This window comes from Dipodomys merriami, unplaced genomic scaffold (genome assembly GCF_024711535.1).
Source record: "Dipodomys merriami isolate MVZ:Mamm:240054 unplaced genomic scaffold, mDipMer1.0.p SCAF_44, whole genome shotgun sequence".
NCBI lineage: Eukaryota > Metazoa > Chordata > Mammalia > Rodentia > Heteromyidae > Dipodomys > Dipodomys merriami.
Genome location: NW_027206002.1, coordinates 11,952,474 through 11,970,031, shown reverse-complemented (window position 1 = coordinate 11,970,031; position 17,558 = coordinate 11,952,474). Strand labels below are relative to the sequence as shown.

The window sequence follows — 17,558 nt, the reverse complement described above, 5'->3', positions numbered from 1 at the left end:
AATGAGTAAATAAAAGCTCTTGAAAGGAACTTCAGCTTCCCCATGGTCCTGGTTTATGTGGCCCTCTGATGCCTTTTATTACTGGTGTGTGCCTAATTAACACAGTGGCTCCAGCCACTTAAGTAAAACATGACTCACTGCAGGCTCTCTGGACCTTCATCTGATTCCAGTTCAGGAAAAAAAGAGAAAAAGTCAAGTAAAAGTGCCCTAGATTTTGAAGTTGGTCAGCAGATTCCAGCACACTGTGCAGCCAGCCAATCACTGGCCAGCATATTCCAGCACACCATGCAGCCAACCAACTGCTGACCAGCAGATCCTAGCACACCGCACAGCCAGCCAATTGCTGACCAGCAGATTCCAGCCTACCACACAGCCAGCCAATCGCTGACCAGCAGATTCCAACACACCACACAGCCAGCCAATCAGAGGCCTGCAGATTCCAGCACACCATGCAGCCAGCCAATGGAAATATAGGGAAACTACATGCACAGATCTATGCCTACAAATTTTAAGCAAGTTGACCTAAAATTAATAATACATGAAACGAAAATACAAAGTTGCAAGAATTTCCTTCACAAGAGGATAGCCCACAGCTCCCTTGAGCTTCAGGAAGTCTATATATCTTGTTATTAAAAGAAAATTTAAACACATGCAGTCTAAATTTATCCAGTGTCCCAGAAGTTATATGTTGGTAAAATGGAGGGTATAAAGTGCCTTCAAACCAATTCTGAAAACGCATCTAATTCAAAAGCAGACACAACGTGCCCTGAAAGATGTAACCGCGTTTATCACGGCCTAAAGAACAGAATGTATCTGACATGCCCTGGCGTCCTCCTCTCTGTGGAGCGAAAGCGGGTCTAATCTAAACTTCATTAAGGTGCCTTGAAAGCTCTTATGGTGTAATATAAGTAGGTAAACAGGGATGATTGCATCATGACTGCACAGACACAAGAAGCAATATGCCCTTCTTTTCTCAAGATTGCAGTCCCTGGGGGCAGAGCCTAACACGCTTGTACAAATCTTCCTGAAATGACCCAGCTCCACTGAAAACCTCAGAGCTTTTTTGCACAGGAAACCATGATGGGAGAAGTTTCACAAAGGTGAAACGTCCCGTCCCATTCCTCGGGCAGAAGAGGGAAAAGAAAAAAAGTCAACGGAAGATGTTGCGTCGTGACGTCTCTTATGTATTTCTTTCTAGGGGAGGAGAATTCTTGTGTGGCACAGCTTTCCTTACTAGTAGGCGGTAGCTGAGAGTCATGATGATTTCTGATGCATTTGGCTATTTACTCACTTACTGGAGACCAGAAGGTTGCTAACAGAAGAAAGGTAAACTGTGTGGAAGGTGGAATGTGTTATTCTCTTCTTCGCTGGTGATGTTGAGTGTGTGGATATCAATGGACAGTTTGTCCTAAGGATCTTACCAGCATCTTACCAGGAGATACTCGTTTAAAAAAATGATCTGTTTGATAATAAAGGGCAAGAATCATTCATGTCCACAAGGGGAAAGGAGTAGATGAATGAACTGGACGACAGGAATTTGGTGTTTACCCTACAAAATGAATGAAGCAGGGTGAAGGCGGGCTGAGCAGGTCCATGGGGGTGAGGTCGATCGGTGCACTGTGTTCACAGACTGCCCAGTGGCAACCGCTTGGCACAGGTAATCAAAGGAGCATTTCCACTGGAGGATGTGAAGGAGCGTCGGGGTTGAGAGAAACACCTCCCTCCCCAACTACCCGCCCCCCCCCCCCCCCAGCCACACCGCTTTCTGCTGAGAACTGGCCGAGCACTTTTGGATTTAGGTCTTTATTTGCCTCTTTACCTGGAACTCCTGCTAAATTCCGTTAGACTTTTGCAACGTGAGTTGGGTCTCTCATCTCTTCAGCTCAAGGCGAGCGTTCTACCACTTGAGCCACAGCGCCACTTCCAGCTTTTTCTGCGTATGTGGTGCTGAGGAATCGAACCCAGGGCCTCATGCATGCGAGGCAAGCGCTCTACCACTGAGCCACCTTCCCAGCTCCCACAATCTTGTTTGTTTTTGCCCTTCCTATTGGGCCAGGCCTAGAAGGCTGAAAGGAAGTACAATGACCTCACTACACCCACTTAGCTATGCCTGAAGTGAGTGCCAGGGCTCAGGAAATTCCTTCCCTGCTAAAACTGGAGACTCTCTCTTCCCTCGCTTCCCCGTGAGTGAGCTCAAAGTGCCCTTTCTAACTGCATTGCCTTAGAGCTGCAGTTGTCTGGTGGCTGGTGTTTGTCTTACCAGGCTGCGTTTGACCACAGCCTAGTGATTCACTGACTGTCACGGTTGGGGGAGGGGAAGTGTGTGTCCACACACAGTCACCACAAATCATAAATGCTGTGTCAGTGACCCTCCGGGAAGCACAGGATGGGGGGGGGCTATCCTATGCAACCGCCGGACACAGGGCTTGCAGGAAAGTGGGGTGTGCCTGTCATTACAAAGAAGTAGGAACCTCTCCCCCTCCCCCGTCTCTCGGATGAGAAACTAAGGTGCAGAGAGATTAGATAGCACATCCAGCATCCCAGTAAACAGGTTGGAATTTGAACCCGGGCCTCTCGACACTAGCGTGTTCCGTTCCTGTCAATCTGCTTGTCCACTAATCAAGGACAGGCAAGAGTCTCTCCCACAGCATTTCAGATAGAAAATATGGAATGAGAGAGCCTAGTGATGAGACTCTAGAAATTTTGCCCAATGTCTGAAATCATTGGAAATGCACATATGAGGGTGGTTGTGTGTGTGTGTGTGTGTGTGCATGTGTGTGCGCGCGCGTGCTTAGGCCGTGGGAGGGGAAGCTGCCTGTGGGTGCTGAGGGGTCTTTAGATCTGGCCCTTACCCTGAGGAGGGTGGGGTCAAGCCCACAGTGGCACCTGTGGTACCTGTGCCGTGGCTCTCGGGGGAATCTGGTCTCCTAGCGTGAACAAAGCTGTAGGTTGAATGCTCGGTACCCCGCAAACAGAAGGAAATGCCAACCCAGAATGAACAACAAAACCCTGACTGCACCAGCAGCGATCCCTTGATGGGTTCTGAACTTGGAGCCGCAAAGGGGATGAAGGTTTCAGGAATGGGTCAGGAGATGACGCTCCCGGGCATAGGGTCCTGGCCGGGCAAACCATGCGGACGCGGCTTCCTGGCAAGGCCCCGGGGCTGGGGCGGCTGCCTCTTCTCTGCGTCCGTCCTAGGTCCCCAAGGGGGGGGGGGCGAAGAAGGCCCTGCCACCTCCTGACAGAAACCTTCCACGTCTCCAGCTTGCACAACATATGTCCACCCAGACATGAAGCAAAAGAACTCATCTTCCGCTCGGCGGCAGACACGAGGTAGCGGGCGGCCACACCGCTGCCAGGGGATGAAGACTTAGCCGAGGAATGACTTAATTTGCGTTCTGTAAATTGACAGACCCAATGAAATCAGGTGTACAGCTAGGAAACCCCGGTCCCACTGCCAAAGACACACTGACAGGACTTTATTAGCAGGTTAAGAGCACATTAGCATATCTATTAGATCAGACGTCTGCTGGGCACGGCGGAACAGAAATAGGAGCTCGGTCCCTGCCTTATTAGTGGACAGCATCTTTCTCTTCTGGGGTCTGGGAGCAGGTTGGAAGGTCCGGGCGCTGTCAGGTTAGACTGACTCACCGGTATGGTGTCCCTTCTCCTCTGTCATTATCTCTCTACAAGCTCCCCAAATCTGCTCCACCCTGCTCAGCGAGCAGCCGGAATGCACGGGCGTGCACGCGCGCACGTGCGCACACGCACACACTTGCACACGCTAGCTGCCCCCGAGGATGCGCATGGAACTGTCGGGAATCTCAACATATCAGTGTTCAAGTGGAGCAACTCGAAGCACACGGCAGGCTTTTGGCTCCCATCAAAAACAAGATCTCATTGTTTTCCAAAGAAACCGAAAAGCGCCCCCAAATTACCACGCTCTTAACATGGTGACGCGTGGATGGCCCTTGCGCTTCACAGATCAAAGTCGGAGTGGCAGGAGACAGCAGCTGGGAGCGGCCGACTCAGAACAGACCGCTTCATATTTGTCAGGAACTATTGCAGTGAGGAGGGGGAAAAAAAAGACAAGGTGACTTTCTAACGTGTGTGTGTGTGTGTGTGTGTGTGTGTGTGTGTGTGTGTGTGTGTGTGTGTGTGTGTGTGTGTGTGTGTGTAATTTTAGCTTGGCAGAGATCTGGAGAGCTAAAACCTCATTTAGTGGGGCATCATGCTCCCGTCTTTCTCTCTCTGCCCCCTCGTGGTCCCCACTGGGTGGAGTGTTTGATGGGATCAGGAAGGACGCCGGGGCAGCTTGTGTGTTGTTTGCGCATTGTTCGTGACTCAGGATGGCAGCATGCGTGCTGCGCCCCGGGGTCCCTTCTGTGGACCCTGGTGCAGCGGAGAGGAGCTATTTTTGTGTGCCAGGCGCCATCTGGGCTATTTATAAATACGTCGTTCACGGGCCGTAAGACATGACCGAAAACAGCCAAGGAGAAGCAGACGGGTCCGCTCCGGTCTTACAGAACCTAACTGGGGTCCCAGGTCCCAAGGATCTCACCTCCTGGTGGGAAAACATCTCAGAAGTGCAGTGGAGGCACACAGCGAGCGTACAGCTGTCTATTTCTATTCTATAGGAGGTGCGTAGCTAGAGGCCGACCTGGATTAATGTACTCCCCCTTCCTTTTCAACGTGGGCTGTGCAGTCAGACATAACGTCACCGCCCGTTACATACAGAATGTCCACGTCAGGAAATGTCAGTCATGGCCCGGCTCCGCTGACGGTTGAACCCTCGGGTCACCCGTGGGTCTCCCCTCCGGAGCGGCAGGGAGCTCCCGGGAGGGGTTCATCTTGAGGAGACGGGAGGTCAGCGTGTCAAGCAGGAGTCGGCACAGCGCCTCGGGGAGGGGCTTCACATTTACTTAATTTCACTTGGTGCTGGGCCTGGGGCTTGAACTCAGAGTCTTTTGAATCTCCTCAGCTTTTTGCCTCTTAGGGCTGACGCTCTACCACTTGAGCCACACCTCGACTCGTGGCTTATTGGCTGGTTAATCGGAGGTAAAGAGTCCTGTGGATCTGTCTACCAGGGAAGGGAGAGACAGAGACAGAGACAGAGACAGAGACAGAGAGTGTATGCTCTGGTTCCTACTCATTAATAACGTGTCTCCTATGAAGACGACAACAAAGTCCTTTGGATATAAAATGGGGGAGAAAGATCCGCAGTGGCGGGCGATTCAGAAACGTCTGGTTTCGATTGGGGCCTCTGCCGTGGCTGGTTCTAAGAGCACTGGCGTTTCCTCCCGCGTGTCCACCCCCAGGCTCCCAAACCCTGGCTCTCGCTAGGACCCGTGCGGGCCAGGGGCTGGGTGGGGTGTACAGTGGGCTCCCGTGGTCTGCGTGGCTTTCTGGAGGTGCCCGGGGCACCGCTCACGTCTGGGAAGCTTTCTCGCTGCCGGTTTCAACACGCCAGAGAGAATCATTGGACCGATTTGTCACGGCGCCCGGCCGACCCCCTGCCTGTCCAGACAGGTCTAGGGGCTGGCGCTCCCGTCTGGGGACCCCGGAACGGGGCCTCCCCAGGCCAGCTGGGGTGGGTCCTGGGGCTTGAGAACACAGGTCCGTTTAACACGGGGTGGGGTGCTTGTAGGTACAATTACTGGCTGTTTCCAACAAGACTTGTTTTTCTCCCCGTTTTTGCAACACACTGTGTATGCTCCTGCAGCTTCGTAATTAATAATATACGGCTTTGCATCTTCAAAGTGATTTATACACATTAATTACTGCGCACTGTACTTCAGAGAGTCTGCGTGTAAATAACCATCGTGCTCCCAAGGTGCACCGGGGAAACGGAGAGGGACGGCCAACGACTCGGAACCCCCCGGAGCTTGGAATCACAGGTGGGCTCCGAGCCCCAAATCCTGGGCCCTCTCCCTGCCCCCCCCCCCGAATCTCCCCCACCCCCACTGGTCCTCTCCTCGGAGTACCCTGTCCCCGGCAGGGTAAGCCGGCTCTGATCGTCACATCGCTCATTCTGAGACATGAACTGCTTTCCAATACTCCAGCGTCCTAGCGAACGCCTCTGGCATGGAAAAAATGATGGATTATCAACTAATAAAGTGTCCTGAGATAGTTAGGTCCAGTTTCCAGGAGACTCCGGCCTGAGGATAAATAGGTCCTGAATCCATCATTTGCCGGTTACACTCCCGATTAAAGCGTGAACCGCTCCCCACGCCGCGCGCCCTCCGGGACAGCCTTTGTACCCTAACCCCGGAGCGCAAGAAACGGGGCGGTAGCCATCTTTCCCCCCTGTGAGCAGAGCCGGCCTCGGCTTCCTGTCGCTGCTGCCCCTGAAGCCCGCAGGCCGGGCACGCGGACCCTTCCTGAGGTTCCCGACTGACAGCCAAAACATGCAACGACCCGGAAGGCACATTGCAAATGGCTTCCAGCAGGCCCCAGAGCAACACACCAAACTCGCTCAACCAACATCACGTGATTCAGGGGACCACCATGGCCTAGTCCTCTGCTCCCCCTGTCCCCTCCCCCCACCAGCCTGCCCAGCGCCTGGTCCTTCATCAAGAGGCCCATGTGAGCTGGATTTAGGGGTGCTTGGCCATCAGGCCTACCTCCTGGTGGAGCCGGGGCTCAGAGCACAGAGGCTCTTGTGATAACCCAGGCGGCCTTGGTGCTTTCCCCCAGCATGCACTGGTTCTCATGGGCTCTCCTGCCACCGGACAGCCCCAAGAGAAGCCCCGGCAGGTGACACAAATGCTTATTTTCCTCCACGAACACCAGCTTTGCTATCCTACAGGGGGGCGAAAACCTAGACTGATTTTTAGCGTGGTATGCCTCGGCAGCTGCTGTCTTTCTAGGGGATGTACCGTCATACTCCTGTGCCCACTGGGCAAGCTCGGGTCGGATGGCCCGGGCAGTGGTGGACAGGCACCACGTAGGCCGCTAGCAAGTCCTGGAACTGATGAGCGAGGCAAGAGAGCATCTACGGGAAGCACGGAAGCCAGCCCGCCAGGGCCGCTCTGCCGTGTGTGCGTGCGTGCGTGTGCGTGCGTGTGTGCGTGCACGCACGTGCGTGCTGGGATCGGCGTGCAAGTCAGCCTCTCATCGCTGGTGTGCTGTTGGCTTGCTTTGCAGTGTGGCCCAGTGGCGCTGGGCAGATCTGTCCTGTCTGTTCTGCAGTCAAGCCTGGACTTCCCAAGATGGCCAATCAGCTCTAACGAACACCACCACCACCATGCCTGTGCCCGGGCCAGGAGACCGGCCCCTGGCAGGCCACTGCGTCCACCCCGGGGCTCTTCCCTCTGTCGGGCCAGGAGCTGAGAACGAGGTGCTGTGTCCAGCCAGCATGCTTATATGGCTGTGGCTCACTAAGCCTCGCCTCTCACGGCCCCTTGGCTGTCCTCACAGCTGAACCCCCAGGGAGCCCACTCCCCCAATCCATGCACCAAGTCACCAGGAGACACCGGAAGGATCTGAGGCTCAGGCACATGGGAGACCAGAGTTGAGGTCCAGGTATATGTGTGTGTGTATGTGGGGGGGGGTGGCTCGGGGCAGACGCCCCACTCCCGACACCCAGGCCCTGGTCCCCCGGGCAGCATCCCGGCTGGGGGCGCTGGCCCCTCACCCCTGTTTCTGTCACCGTTCTGGAAATCAGCCAGTGAGGCTCTCCCCCACCCCTCAGCCCGGCCCAGGTGGGGTTCTCGGGTCTACCCGCCCCGGGGCGCTTCCATGTCGTCTGTAGCTAGTGTGAACCAACAGTGCACGCATTTCAGAGCCACTCAAGGTCAGAGAGGTCCAGAAGATCCTTCTGGAAGCGAGGGCCGGGCGTGCCTCAGTGGCAGCCCTCCATGGCATCTCCAGGAAGGAGCCTCTGACAATGCTTCATTTCCCTTCTCCTGAGTGTCATCAAGGAGAAACTCATCAGATTGAAATGGATTCCAGCAGCGGGAGGGGGAAAAATCACTCCCATCCATCACTCATGATTACGCTTTTCAGAAGCCAACGGTACCAACGCTCAGGAGAGCCGAAAACGTCCCGGGCCCGGGGGGGAGGGGGGGTCTCTCCCTCGCGGCCTCCACTTACCGATGAAGTAGGCCAGCAGGATGGCCAGGAGGAGCGCGGCAGCAATGGCGGACAGCGCCGCACACTTCCAGCTGCAGTACTTGGACGGCTTCTTCAGCTTGAAGGCCTTCCTGGAGAAGGTGTTGCGGGGCAGCAGGCGGGGCGGCGGGGTGTAAACCGTGCCTGAGGTGAGGGGGTACCCCGGAGAGGAGCTGCTGAACAGGGGGGTGCTTCCCGAGGAGGTCTTGAAGAGGAAATGCCTGCGGGGGAGAGACGGAGGTCAGCTGGGCGTCCGGGAAGGGTGAGAGGCTCGGGGCCCCCACCCCCTGGCCGCGGCCCCCCCCCCAGCTCCATCCACGTGCAGGACCCAACGGGGTGCATGCACAGATCGTGCTGGGGGTGGATTTTCCTCAGCCAGCCTGGCATGCATTCAGGACACCTACAGGGAACTAAGAATGTGTAGCCATCCCGCCCCACCGGGGACACTTGTATTGTCACAACTGCCACCAAACCACATAGTGCAGCATTCCATTTCACCGCAGATAGCTCAGGCTGGGTTAAGACACCTGACCTCAGAGATCACTTTGAGAAACCTAATGTCGACAACATGTCAGTGTATAGTGTGTGTGTGTGTGTGTGTGTGTGTGTGTGTGTGTGTGTGTGTGTGTCTATTTCCCCCCTATATATTTCCTATATGGTCAAGAAACTCTTTTGATTGGTAGAGAACATACCAGATGGTTTGGCAGGTGTAAAAGAAAAAGTTGACTCAGCAAAAGCACCTAGCTCTCTCTCCACACGCACAGAAAAGCCCAACGTGGCGAGATGATCGCAATTGTTAGAATGAGACTGTCATCCCGTCACTGGGTGCTTCTTCCAATTTCTCAGCATGTTTGAAAATTTCCTTTTTTTAAAAAAAATGCAAACTTTGATTCACCCGCAGTCGGACACCGAGGGAAGACGTAAAATAGAATACAATGAACAAGACCTACACGTGGCCCCAGAGAGGGCCAGGAAGGTTTGGTGGGGATGGGGTGGGGAATGAATGTGTACCAACTCCTTAACTCAGCGATTCGGACGTTTTCCCCGCCGGGAGCCAGCTCCCAGTGTTCCCAGGAACCATTTGCGACGTTCCAGGCGGGTGGGTCATAGGAACAGAAGCTCAGCTCAGGACTCCAGGCGTCAGCAAAAAAAAATGGTGTCGTTTCCACAGGCACTTGACATTTTTCAAGCACAGCTCAATTGCTCTCAGAATTGGCCACTTGTGCCTCCGAAAGCAAAGGCAAATGAGGGGCTCCAAGCCCTGTCCTCGGAGTTTGCTAACACTCCAAGAGACAGAGGAGATCGCTCCTTGACGCCTTGCACAAAATAAATAATAAAAGAAAAGAGGAGCCTGCCTGCTTCTCTCCCTTCCCATCCATGTCAGAGTTGGGGGTGGGGAGGGCTTCACGCCAGGCACCCAGAGGGTCTGCAGGGCCGGGCAGAGGGCTCAGAATGGACAGGAATTGTTGCACAGAGGACAGACCCTCTGTGCGTGTGCGCACAATCCTGCAATCCTGGGGCCAAGTGACTTCTTAAGGAAACAATGCCAGGCTGGTCAAGGTGGTGCATGTCTGTAATCTCAGTGCTCAGGAGGCTGAGACAAGAGGATCTCAAGTTTGAAGACACTGTTAGGAGGAGGCCCTGTCTATGCAAACTAACCAACCAACCAATCAACCAACCAACCAACCTATCAACTAACTTACCAACCAGCCAACCACCCTATCAACCAACCTACCAACCAACCAACCAACCAACTAGCCTTTCAGCCAACCTACCAACCAACCTACCAACCAACCTACCAACCAACCTACCAACCAACCAACCTATCAACCAACCTACCAACCAACCAACATGCCTTTCAACCAACCTACCAACCAACCTACCAATCTACCAACCAACCAACCAACCTACCAACCAAACTTTCAGCCAACCTACCAATCTACCAACCAACCAACCAACCAACCAACCAACCTACCAACCAACCAACAAAATTTTCAACCAACCTACCAACCAACCTACCAATCTACCAACCTATCAACCAACCTTTCAGCCAACCTACCAACCAACCAACCAACCTACCAACCAACCTACCAACCAACCTATCAACCAACCTACCAACCAACCAACCTACCTACCTACCAAGCAACTAGGAAACTAACAATACAAAAGGAAGAGTGAGGTAAAGGTCACACAGTGATTGTTTATCCATCATTGGGGTACACGGCGTTGCTTTTTTTCAAGTGAAGATGGAGCCATTTAATAAAAGCCATGTGGGCGGCCCTCCCTGCCATTCTGCCACACGATGTGTGGCCAGGACGGGGATTTGAGGCAGAGCTGGGCTGAAGCCAGGCTTGTGCTTCAAAGTGGCTTGAACATGAAGGGCACACACCTTCTCTGACTAAACCAGCAGGGAGGATTTGAACAGGGAGCCCAACAATCCCCTGGGTGTGAGCAACAGCCAGGCAAGTTCAAACCCTGTGAATGTTTATTTCACTCTTGGGATGTACAGCGGAGCCTTGAGCAGTCTCTGTGGGGGCTGAGAAGTGGGGGCTGAAGACCCTTGGCCCTCACAAGAAACTTCTGCTCTTCTCTCTCTTCCCCCCTCCCCTTTCTCCTCCTCCGTTCTCAACCAATCCCAAGCTAACTCAAGTCATCAACCTCAAACACTACCAAAGCAACAAACAAATACATGCACCCCTTTGCCACGAAGTGCTGCTTTCTAGCATCTCAGCAAACCATTGGGGTCCCGGGAGGGGGCTCCCTCATCTCTCTTGGGTTTGGCATTAGTCCCCAGGGGGGAAAATCCCAGCAGGGCCCGGAACGGAAATGTACTTACTCCACAAAGACTCCAGCCGGCCCTGAAGTCAGGGAGGGCTTCTCCCTTCCCCAGCTCGCCCTTTGCCCTTTGCCCTTTGCCCTGAGCCTCTGCCACGAGCCAGGGCGGCTCATGGCTGCCCGCCACACACTTCTAAAAGTAAGGCATTAGTCTAGAATGACCTCACAGGTGGACTGGGACACACAGGAGGGCGGCGCGGGTCGGGGGCAGGCAGAGCAGATGCTGTCTGTTGTTCTTGTGAAGAAATAGACTTCCCGAGTGATGTTTCGGAGACATTTTTACTCTTACATGGGCGCGGTTGCATTTGACTTAAAAAAGAAGATCCAGAGGGAGGACGCAGGCAGAGACCAACAGGAATGGGGGCCAAGGTGTTCCCAAGGGGGACGGGTGTGCGCCGGGAACTGGAGAGTTTGTCCCAGGCCACGGGTCCCGCCAGGCCCCGCCACGCTCCGGGTTGATTGTCTCTGCAGGAGCCCACTTCATGGAGAGGACGCCCATAAAGGCTGCTGTAGCAGGCGCAGGGACTGTAGTTAGGTTTCAGGAGTTGGTCCTGAGCGTTTATCTGCAGAGAGGTTAATGAACCACTGCGCTTGCTGATGCTGACTCTTCAGGATGAAGGCCTGGGTGGGCTCGGGAAGATGAGATGGATGAGCTCTGCAGGGTCCGAGCAGACTCGGGGAAGGGGACTGAGGAGAAAGTGGAGGCAAAGAAGCAGGCTGGATGAGATGGAGGAAGAAAGAGAGAAGAGAGGACGCAGCTGGGTGGTGTCAACCCAGCTGCACCTGCGCAAGAGAACCTCCCAGTGCCGACGCTCGCACACGTGAATATATACATTATTGAGAAAATATCGGGGTTGGAGGCATGGCTCAGGTGGTAGAGCACCAGCCAATGACTGAAAGCAAGTGTCAGCAAGTTTGAATCCTGGTCTTGGACGGAAATGAAAAAGCAGCATCTTCATTGAAAAAAAGCAAAGCAAAGCAAAGGTCTGGCACACACTCTCTCTCTCCCTCTCCCTCTCCCTCCCTCCCCCCCTCTCTCTCTCTCTCTCTCACACACACACACACACACACACACACACACACACACACACACGATGGATCTCAAATATAACTGCTGTAGTTTTGGCTGGACTCTTCCCTCAATTTCCAACTTCCCTGGTTCTGGGGTGACCGGTACATGTCCCCATGTGAGCATTTGGAGAAGATGGATGACCTCAACTTCCCGTTCACATACACGCGAGCCTCCACTGCTATTAACTCAGTTGTTTTGAAAAGTGAATCGGCCCGTTCTAAGGTGAGGATGATCGGCTCCAAGCCTGGACCTGGACAAGCAGGCCTGGGAAGGTACTTCATCTCTGGGAGCCCCAGGGCTTGCTGGCAGGTGCCAGGTGGCTTTGTTGACGGGAAATACTCAGCCCTGAGCCTGAACCCCGGTCACTGGGCAGTGAGTGCAGACATTAATTGCTGGAGAGCAGTAGACATGTACATCATAACATCAACTCTCCTCAGCTCCTCGTAAATACTTGCTGAATTAACAAGTGCTAACGAGCATGACAGGGTGCCCAGCCCGCCAAATAATTTAATTACGAGGAGAAAGGAGCGGAATTTTATCCCTGTGAGTGTCTTTTTTCTCAGCTTGGAACTGACACGGGGCTGAGGAGTGAACTGTTGCTTTACACATAAAACTTAATTTTCTTTTTTCAAACAACAATAACAACAACCCCTATACATCCCACATTCGCAAAACAAGAAACCCATCACCCCAATCAGTAGACTTCCAAGTCCAGTTTGCATCATGGCTCCTAAAGCTTTATACTCACACTAGTTCTGACGCAATGAAAACACAAAGAAACCAAACCAGGTAGTGGAGTTTGCCACCCCCACCCCGGTCCTTGGCCAGGCTTTGGCCTTAGACAATAGGAAAATCCTCAGTCCGCCCTCTTCAAAATTCACAACCCGACCACAAACACTCACAGCTGGAATAATTAGCAACTCAATTTATTGCCTTCTGGTTTCCAAACAGAAGCTCGGACTCTTGATATTTAAATAGCGTCACACTGCGCGATCACATAACATTTTTCATGACAAAGTTGTTGTTTTTGTTTTTGTGGTTTGCTTTTTTAAAATCTATTTATTTTTCTCCAGGAAATGATATACTGCTCCCCAGAAGCCCCGGTGCTTATGAGCAGATTCATTTCTGAGTCTTTGGGATGAAATGAGGAATCTTAAAAAAAAAATATTTTTTCCCTCCTGGAGTTGTTCACTTGTTGACTTATTTCTAAGTTAATTGGTAGAAGTCTTGAGATATTTACAAATAATATTTATATTATATAATATATACTCATACATATTATTATATATTTATAATATATAATATGTAATATAATATATGTACTATTTGTATTATATATGTTTATATTATATAGCATTTATATTATACAAACATGATTTATGTTATAAATATATAATTTATATTACCTATAATAAAGAATATATAATTTATATAATATATAATTTATGCATATATCTTATATCTGAATATTCCTGATATATATATATATATATATATATATATGATAGAACAAGTTGAGTTTGACTTTCACTTGACCTTGAGTTTGACAGGTACCACAAGGTGGGGATGGAGAGGGAGCTGTCTGGATGGACATGCGCTGTGTCCACTAGCAGCCCCAGTAATCAGGGACGGTCAGCGAGCCGCCCACCTCGCTGGGCACCCACTCACAACTGCTGGGTGGGCAGGCTTGGCCGTCTTCTGCTTCTTGTCATTCTGTGTGTGTGTGTGTGTGTGTGTGTGTGTGTGTGTGTGTGTGTGTCCTCTGACCCTGGAGATGAGCAGGCAGCCCTCTGCATCGCGTCTCCTTTTCTCTTCCCCTGTGTCCCAGGGTTGCTCAGAAATCCTTAAGGGAGTCCAGCAGGAGACTATGGACTTGGGAGCCACGCGCTTAGCCTGACTCCGACGTCAGCCGGAAATCGTGTGGTCAGGGAAGGACATCGCTCTGGCCCCGGGTGCCTCATCTGAAAGGTGGGGCTAAATCCCCCAAGTTGCTGCCCCAGCCCTGCTGGAAAGGGCTGTCCCACCGCTAACGCACGCCGCCACAGCGTCCACACGCCGACATGTCCTGCCTCTCATTCACTCTCCAGCAGACATCGCTGTCATCAGACAGATCCCGGGGAAAAGCCCGGCTTCTCACAAGGTTCCTGGTTTCATCCACGCTGGCTTCTTAAAACAACGCAAAGTGTCAAAGCCAAGGGTCACACGTGCTTGGCTCAAGTGGCCAGAGCCTGTCCCGCAGGCTGGAAAGGGCCGATGGACAGGTGGAGGCCCGGCTGGACTGAGAACTGCCAGGCAGAGGGCAGGGGGTGAGGGATGGGGGATGGGGGGCAGGGGGCAGGGGGTGGGGGACGGGGGCAGGGGGCGGGGGGTGGGGGATGGGGGCGGGGGGCAGGCAGAGGGTGGAGCACAGAAGCTTCCAGCCTTTTGCTCGGCAAGTGGCAGGCAAGGTTGATACCAAGCTGGAAAGGCGAGGCAGGAGGAGGCCCCCTCTTCTCTGCAGACACCTCGCCGCCGCCCCTGGACACGGGGTGCTGGCTCGCTAGGTGCCCCTGCTTGACAAGAGCTAAGTGGCTATGGAGGGTGGGAAGGAAGAGGAGGATGGGCAAGGTGAGGTCCACCGGGCCGAGTCTGGGGGCCGGGCGGGGTGGAGGAACCTGCTGCTCCCCCGGTCAGGGTGCGCTCCAGGCTGGAGCAGATCAACTCCCCGTTCTGTGTCCTCTCAGTTCTTCGTATGCAAATAGCCGACAATGATCCACTGCGATTTCTTCTTTCTTCTTAGGGATATTTTGTGGAGGAAGTGGGGACTCAATCCACTTGACATTGAAGCTGACCTTCAACGGATGCTAGCCTCGACAGCCACGGAGATGATTATCAACGGATCTTTGGAGATGATTATCAATAAGCCAATGGAGATAATTACCAACAAATTGTCAGAAATAATTATCGACGAGTTAATTGCCAAGAAAGCCCCTAATGGCAGAGGAGCTATTAATTCTCATCTTTCAAGAGAGGAGCGTGGTGTCAACCGGGATCTTTCCTCTCCCGGCACACCTGACTATTACATATCTTCATGTGACAGCCCTGACAGGCTCCCCTCCCCCCCCCCCCCCCCCCCCCGCCCCATGCAAGGGTATCAGAGGGTGTTTGATCCAGTGGTGGCCACAGGTGCCACCGGCACAGACCGCAGTGTGCCACGCCTCCCCGTTCTTATTCTCCACCTGTGCCAGAGAAGCCCTTGGGGTAAGACACCGCTCCATCCGTGGGAGTCAGATCCGATCCTGGCCAGACTGCCGGGGTGCCTCTGAGACCCCGCGGCGCCCAGCAAGACATCCGTCCCAGGAGCTTCTGGAACCTGACTGGGCTCTCTGAAGGGATCTGAACAGGGGCTAGAGAGAGGGCAGGTGGGTGCGGAGAAGGGGCGCCCTTAAGATGCTGTTGAACTGTCAATGAGAAAACGAAAGGCAGGAAGGCTGGGTGTGGAAGCCGGGACGACATCGCTGAGTGGGGAGAAGGCGTGGGGCTAGAACGGGGGGGGGGGGGGGGCGGGGGCTGGCCCTGTTCGCATGGACGCCCGGCTGGCGTGGAGGAAGGGCAGGCAGGCAGGGCTGCCGCTCCTCGGTTGGGTGCCTGTGTGCACAGGGCCCCCCTCGGTTGTTAGTTCTCAGCATGAAAAACCCCCAAACAACACGAACAGAAGAAATATTGGGGTCAATAGCTGTAGGGCCTTGGAATTTAATACCTTCTTTCTGAAGACACAACACTCTTTCTATCCTATGTCTGGGATCCAGGACGTCGGCTGGGCCTTGTGGCCCACGGCTGTACTTTCATCTGCTCGGATCGTGATTAGACTAGACCAGCCTGATTAACCAAGTTAGTGAGGACTTCCCCCTCTGACTCCTCCTGTACCCCATCTCAACCATGAAGCTGGGCATGGTGGTGATGTGTACACCTAGAATCACCGCCAGGGGCGTCTGTTGTCTGAGGAAGTTGGGCAGGAAGCCACAAGACAATGAAAGCAAAATCAGGTGGGGAGCGTGTCTCCAATGGTGTCGACCGCTTGCATAGCAAGTGCAAAGCCCTGAGTTCAAATCCCAGTCCTTCCAAAGAAAGGAAAAAAATAGAATCTCACACATAGCGTATAAACCCGAGGCGTTCATTTCAAACACATCAGAGGACTGGAGGCTATAAAACAGGGAGAAAGGAAGATGGGAGTGGGGAGGTCTGGCCGCGAGTTGGCACAATCCATTGCACTTCAAAAATGTGCACCAGACAATCTCTGAGGCAGCGTTTCTCCTGCCAGGGATTTAACTTCAGAGCACAATCCTGTAAGTATGCAAAGGAAGACGGATACACCAGGCTCCACCTTAACAGTTTTGTTTGTGGAAGCCGAGACTTGCGTGCAATCTAATGCCGATCAAGAAGATGCCATCGGATAAACACATTACAGAATTATGGAATGTTACACAAACTTAAAAACCAGAACGAGGGAAGGCTACGTGAAATTACCTGAAAACACTTCCCCAATATCTCATTAAGTTAGGGAGGAAGTTGCCAAGTGGTACATATCGGATTCTATTTGCATCGAAAATATACGTTTAGACATCCATAAACATTGTTGGAATCTTAAAATAATATAACCTTCAGAAGCTGTTTGCTTGAAAATAGACAAGCCGGGCTATTCATTTCCATTTTCAATCTTGTTAGTCACTAAACTTTTTTTTTTTTAACCCAAAGAATACATATATTTAACCACAGAGTGGCTGAAAGGATCCAATCAGCCCCAGCGATGCGGTCCTGTCTTCATTATTTGAGCTCTGTTTTGTGGCAGGAAGTGGTCTTGAACATGGCTGGGGTATCCAAGCCCACGACCCATGGCCCACAGCATGGGACAGTCAGGACACTGGAAGGCCTGGGCTAGGGGCCCCCTTGGAGCCAGCTCCCTGTGGCCATTCAGAGCGCAGGCTTTGGCCAGTGCTAGGACGTACAGGTCCTAAGCCTCGTCTGCAAAGGGCTTTAGTTAGCTCTAGGAGGTCTAGACCTGGGTTTAGTTTGAAAATCCTGTCTCTCTGTGCCCTTGTCTTTAATGATCAAGGCTCAGTTCAACCTCGATCCTATGGGCACTCCTTTTCCTGGACTGTCTTCTGATGGAATGGTCAGAGCAATGGGCTAGCCTCCCAGAGATGGCCGTCCTTTGTTCCTGTGGTGCTCTGTCTCTATCTCTGCCTGTCTTTCTCCACTCCCATTTCCCACTCCACCTAGTCTCGGGCTGGTCCCCATCCCCAGCTCTCCTCTCTGTCTGAAACAGCCCTTAGACAGACTTTAGTTGGTGTCAAATGTTCCACATCAACCAACAGAGGTAGAATCTGGCAAGTGGAAAACCGCCCCACCATTGCCTTTGGAAATGCTAAGTGGCATTCTGAATTTTCAGGCGCCATTTTGAATTTTGTAGGTACCATTCGAGGCAGGACATAGGAGCACTGTTATGATATTTCTAAAGACAGGGCCAACAATGGAGCAACCCAAGTAGACCAGACGGACA

The 17,558-nt window shown here is 52.8% G+C and overlaps 1 protein-coding gene across 10 annotated transcripts in view; it reads right to left on the bottom strand.

Annotated features, from left to right (window-relative positions):
* The window catches only part of Tenm2 (teneurin transmembrane protein 2), an 856,557-nt gene that overhangs the window by 135,022 nt on the left and 703,977 nt on the right, over window positions 1-17,558 (bottom strand). For all 10 annotated transcript variants that reach the window (XM_069993966.1, XM_069993969.1, XM_069993971.1 and 7 more), the window contains one exon: window positions 8,095-8,333. In XM_069993966.1, the coding sequence (XP_069850067.1) occupies window positions 8,095-8,333 (239 nt within the window). The remainder of the gene's footprint in view (window positions 1-8,094; window positions 8,334-17,558) is intronic.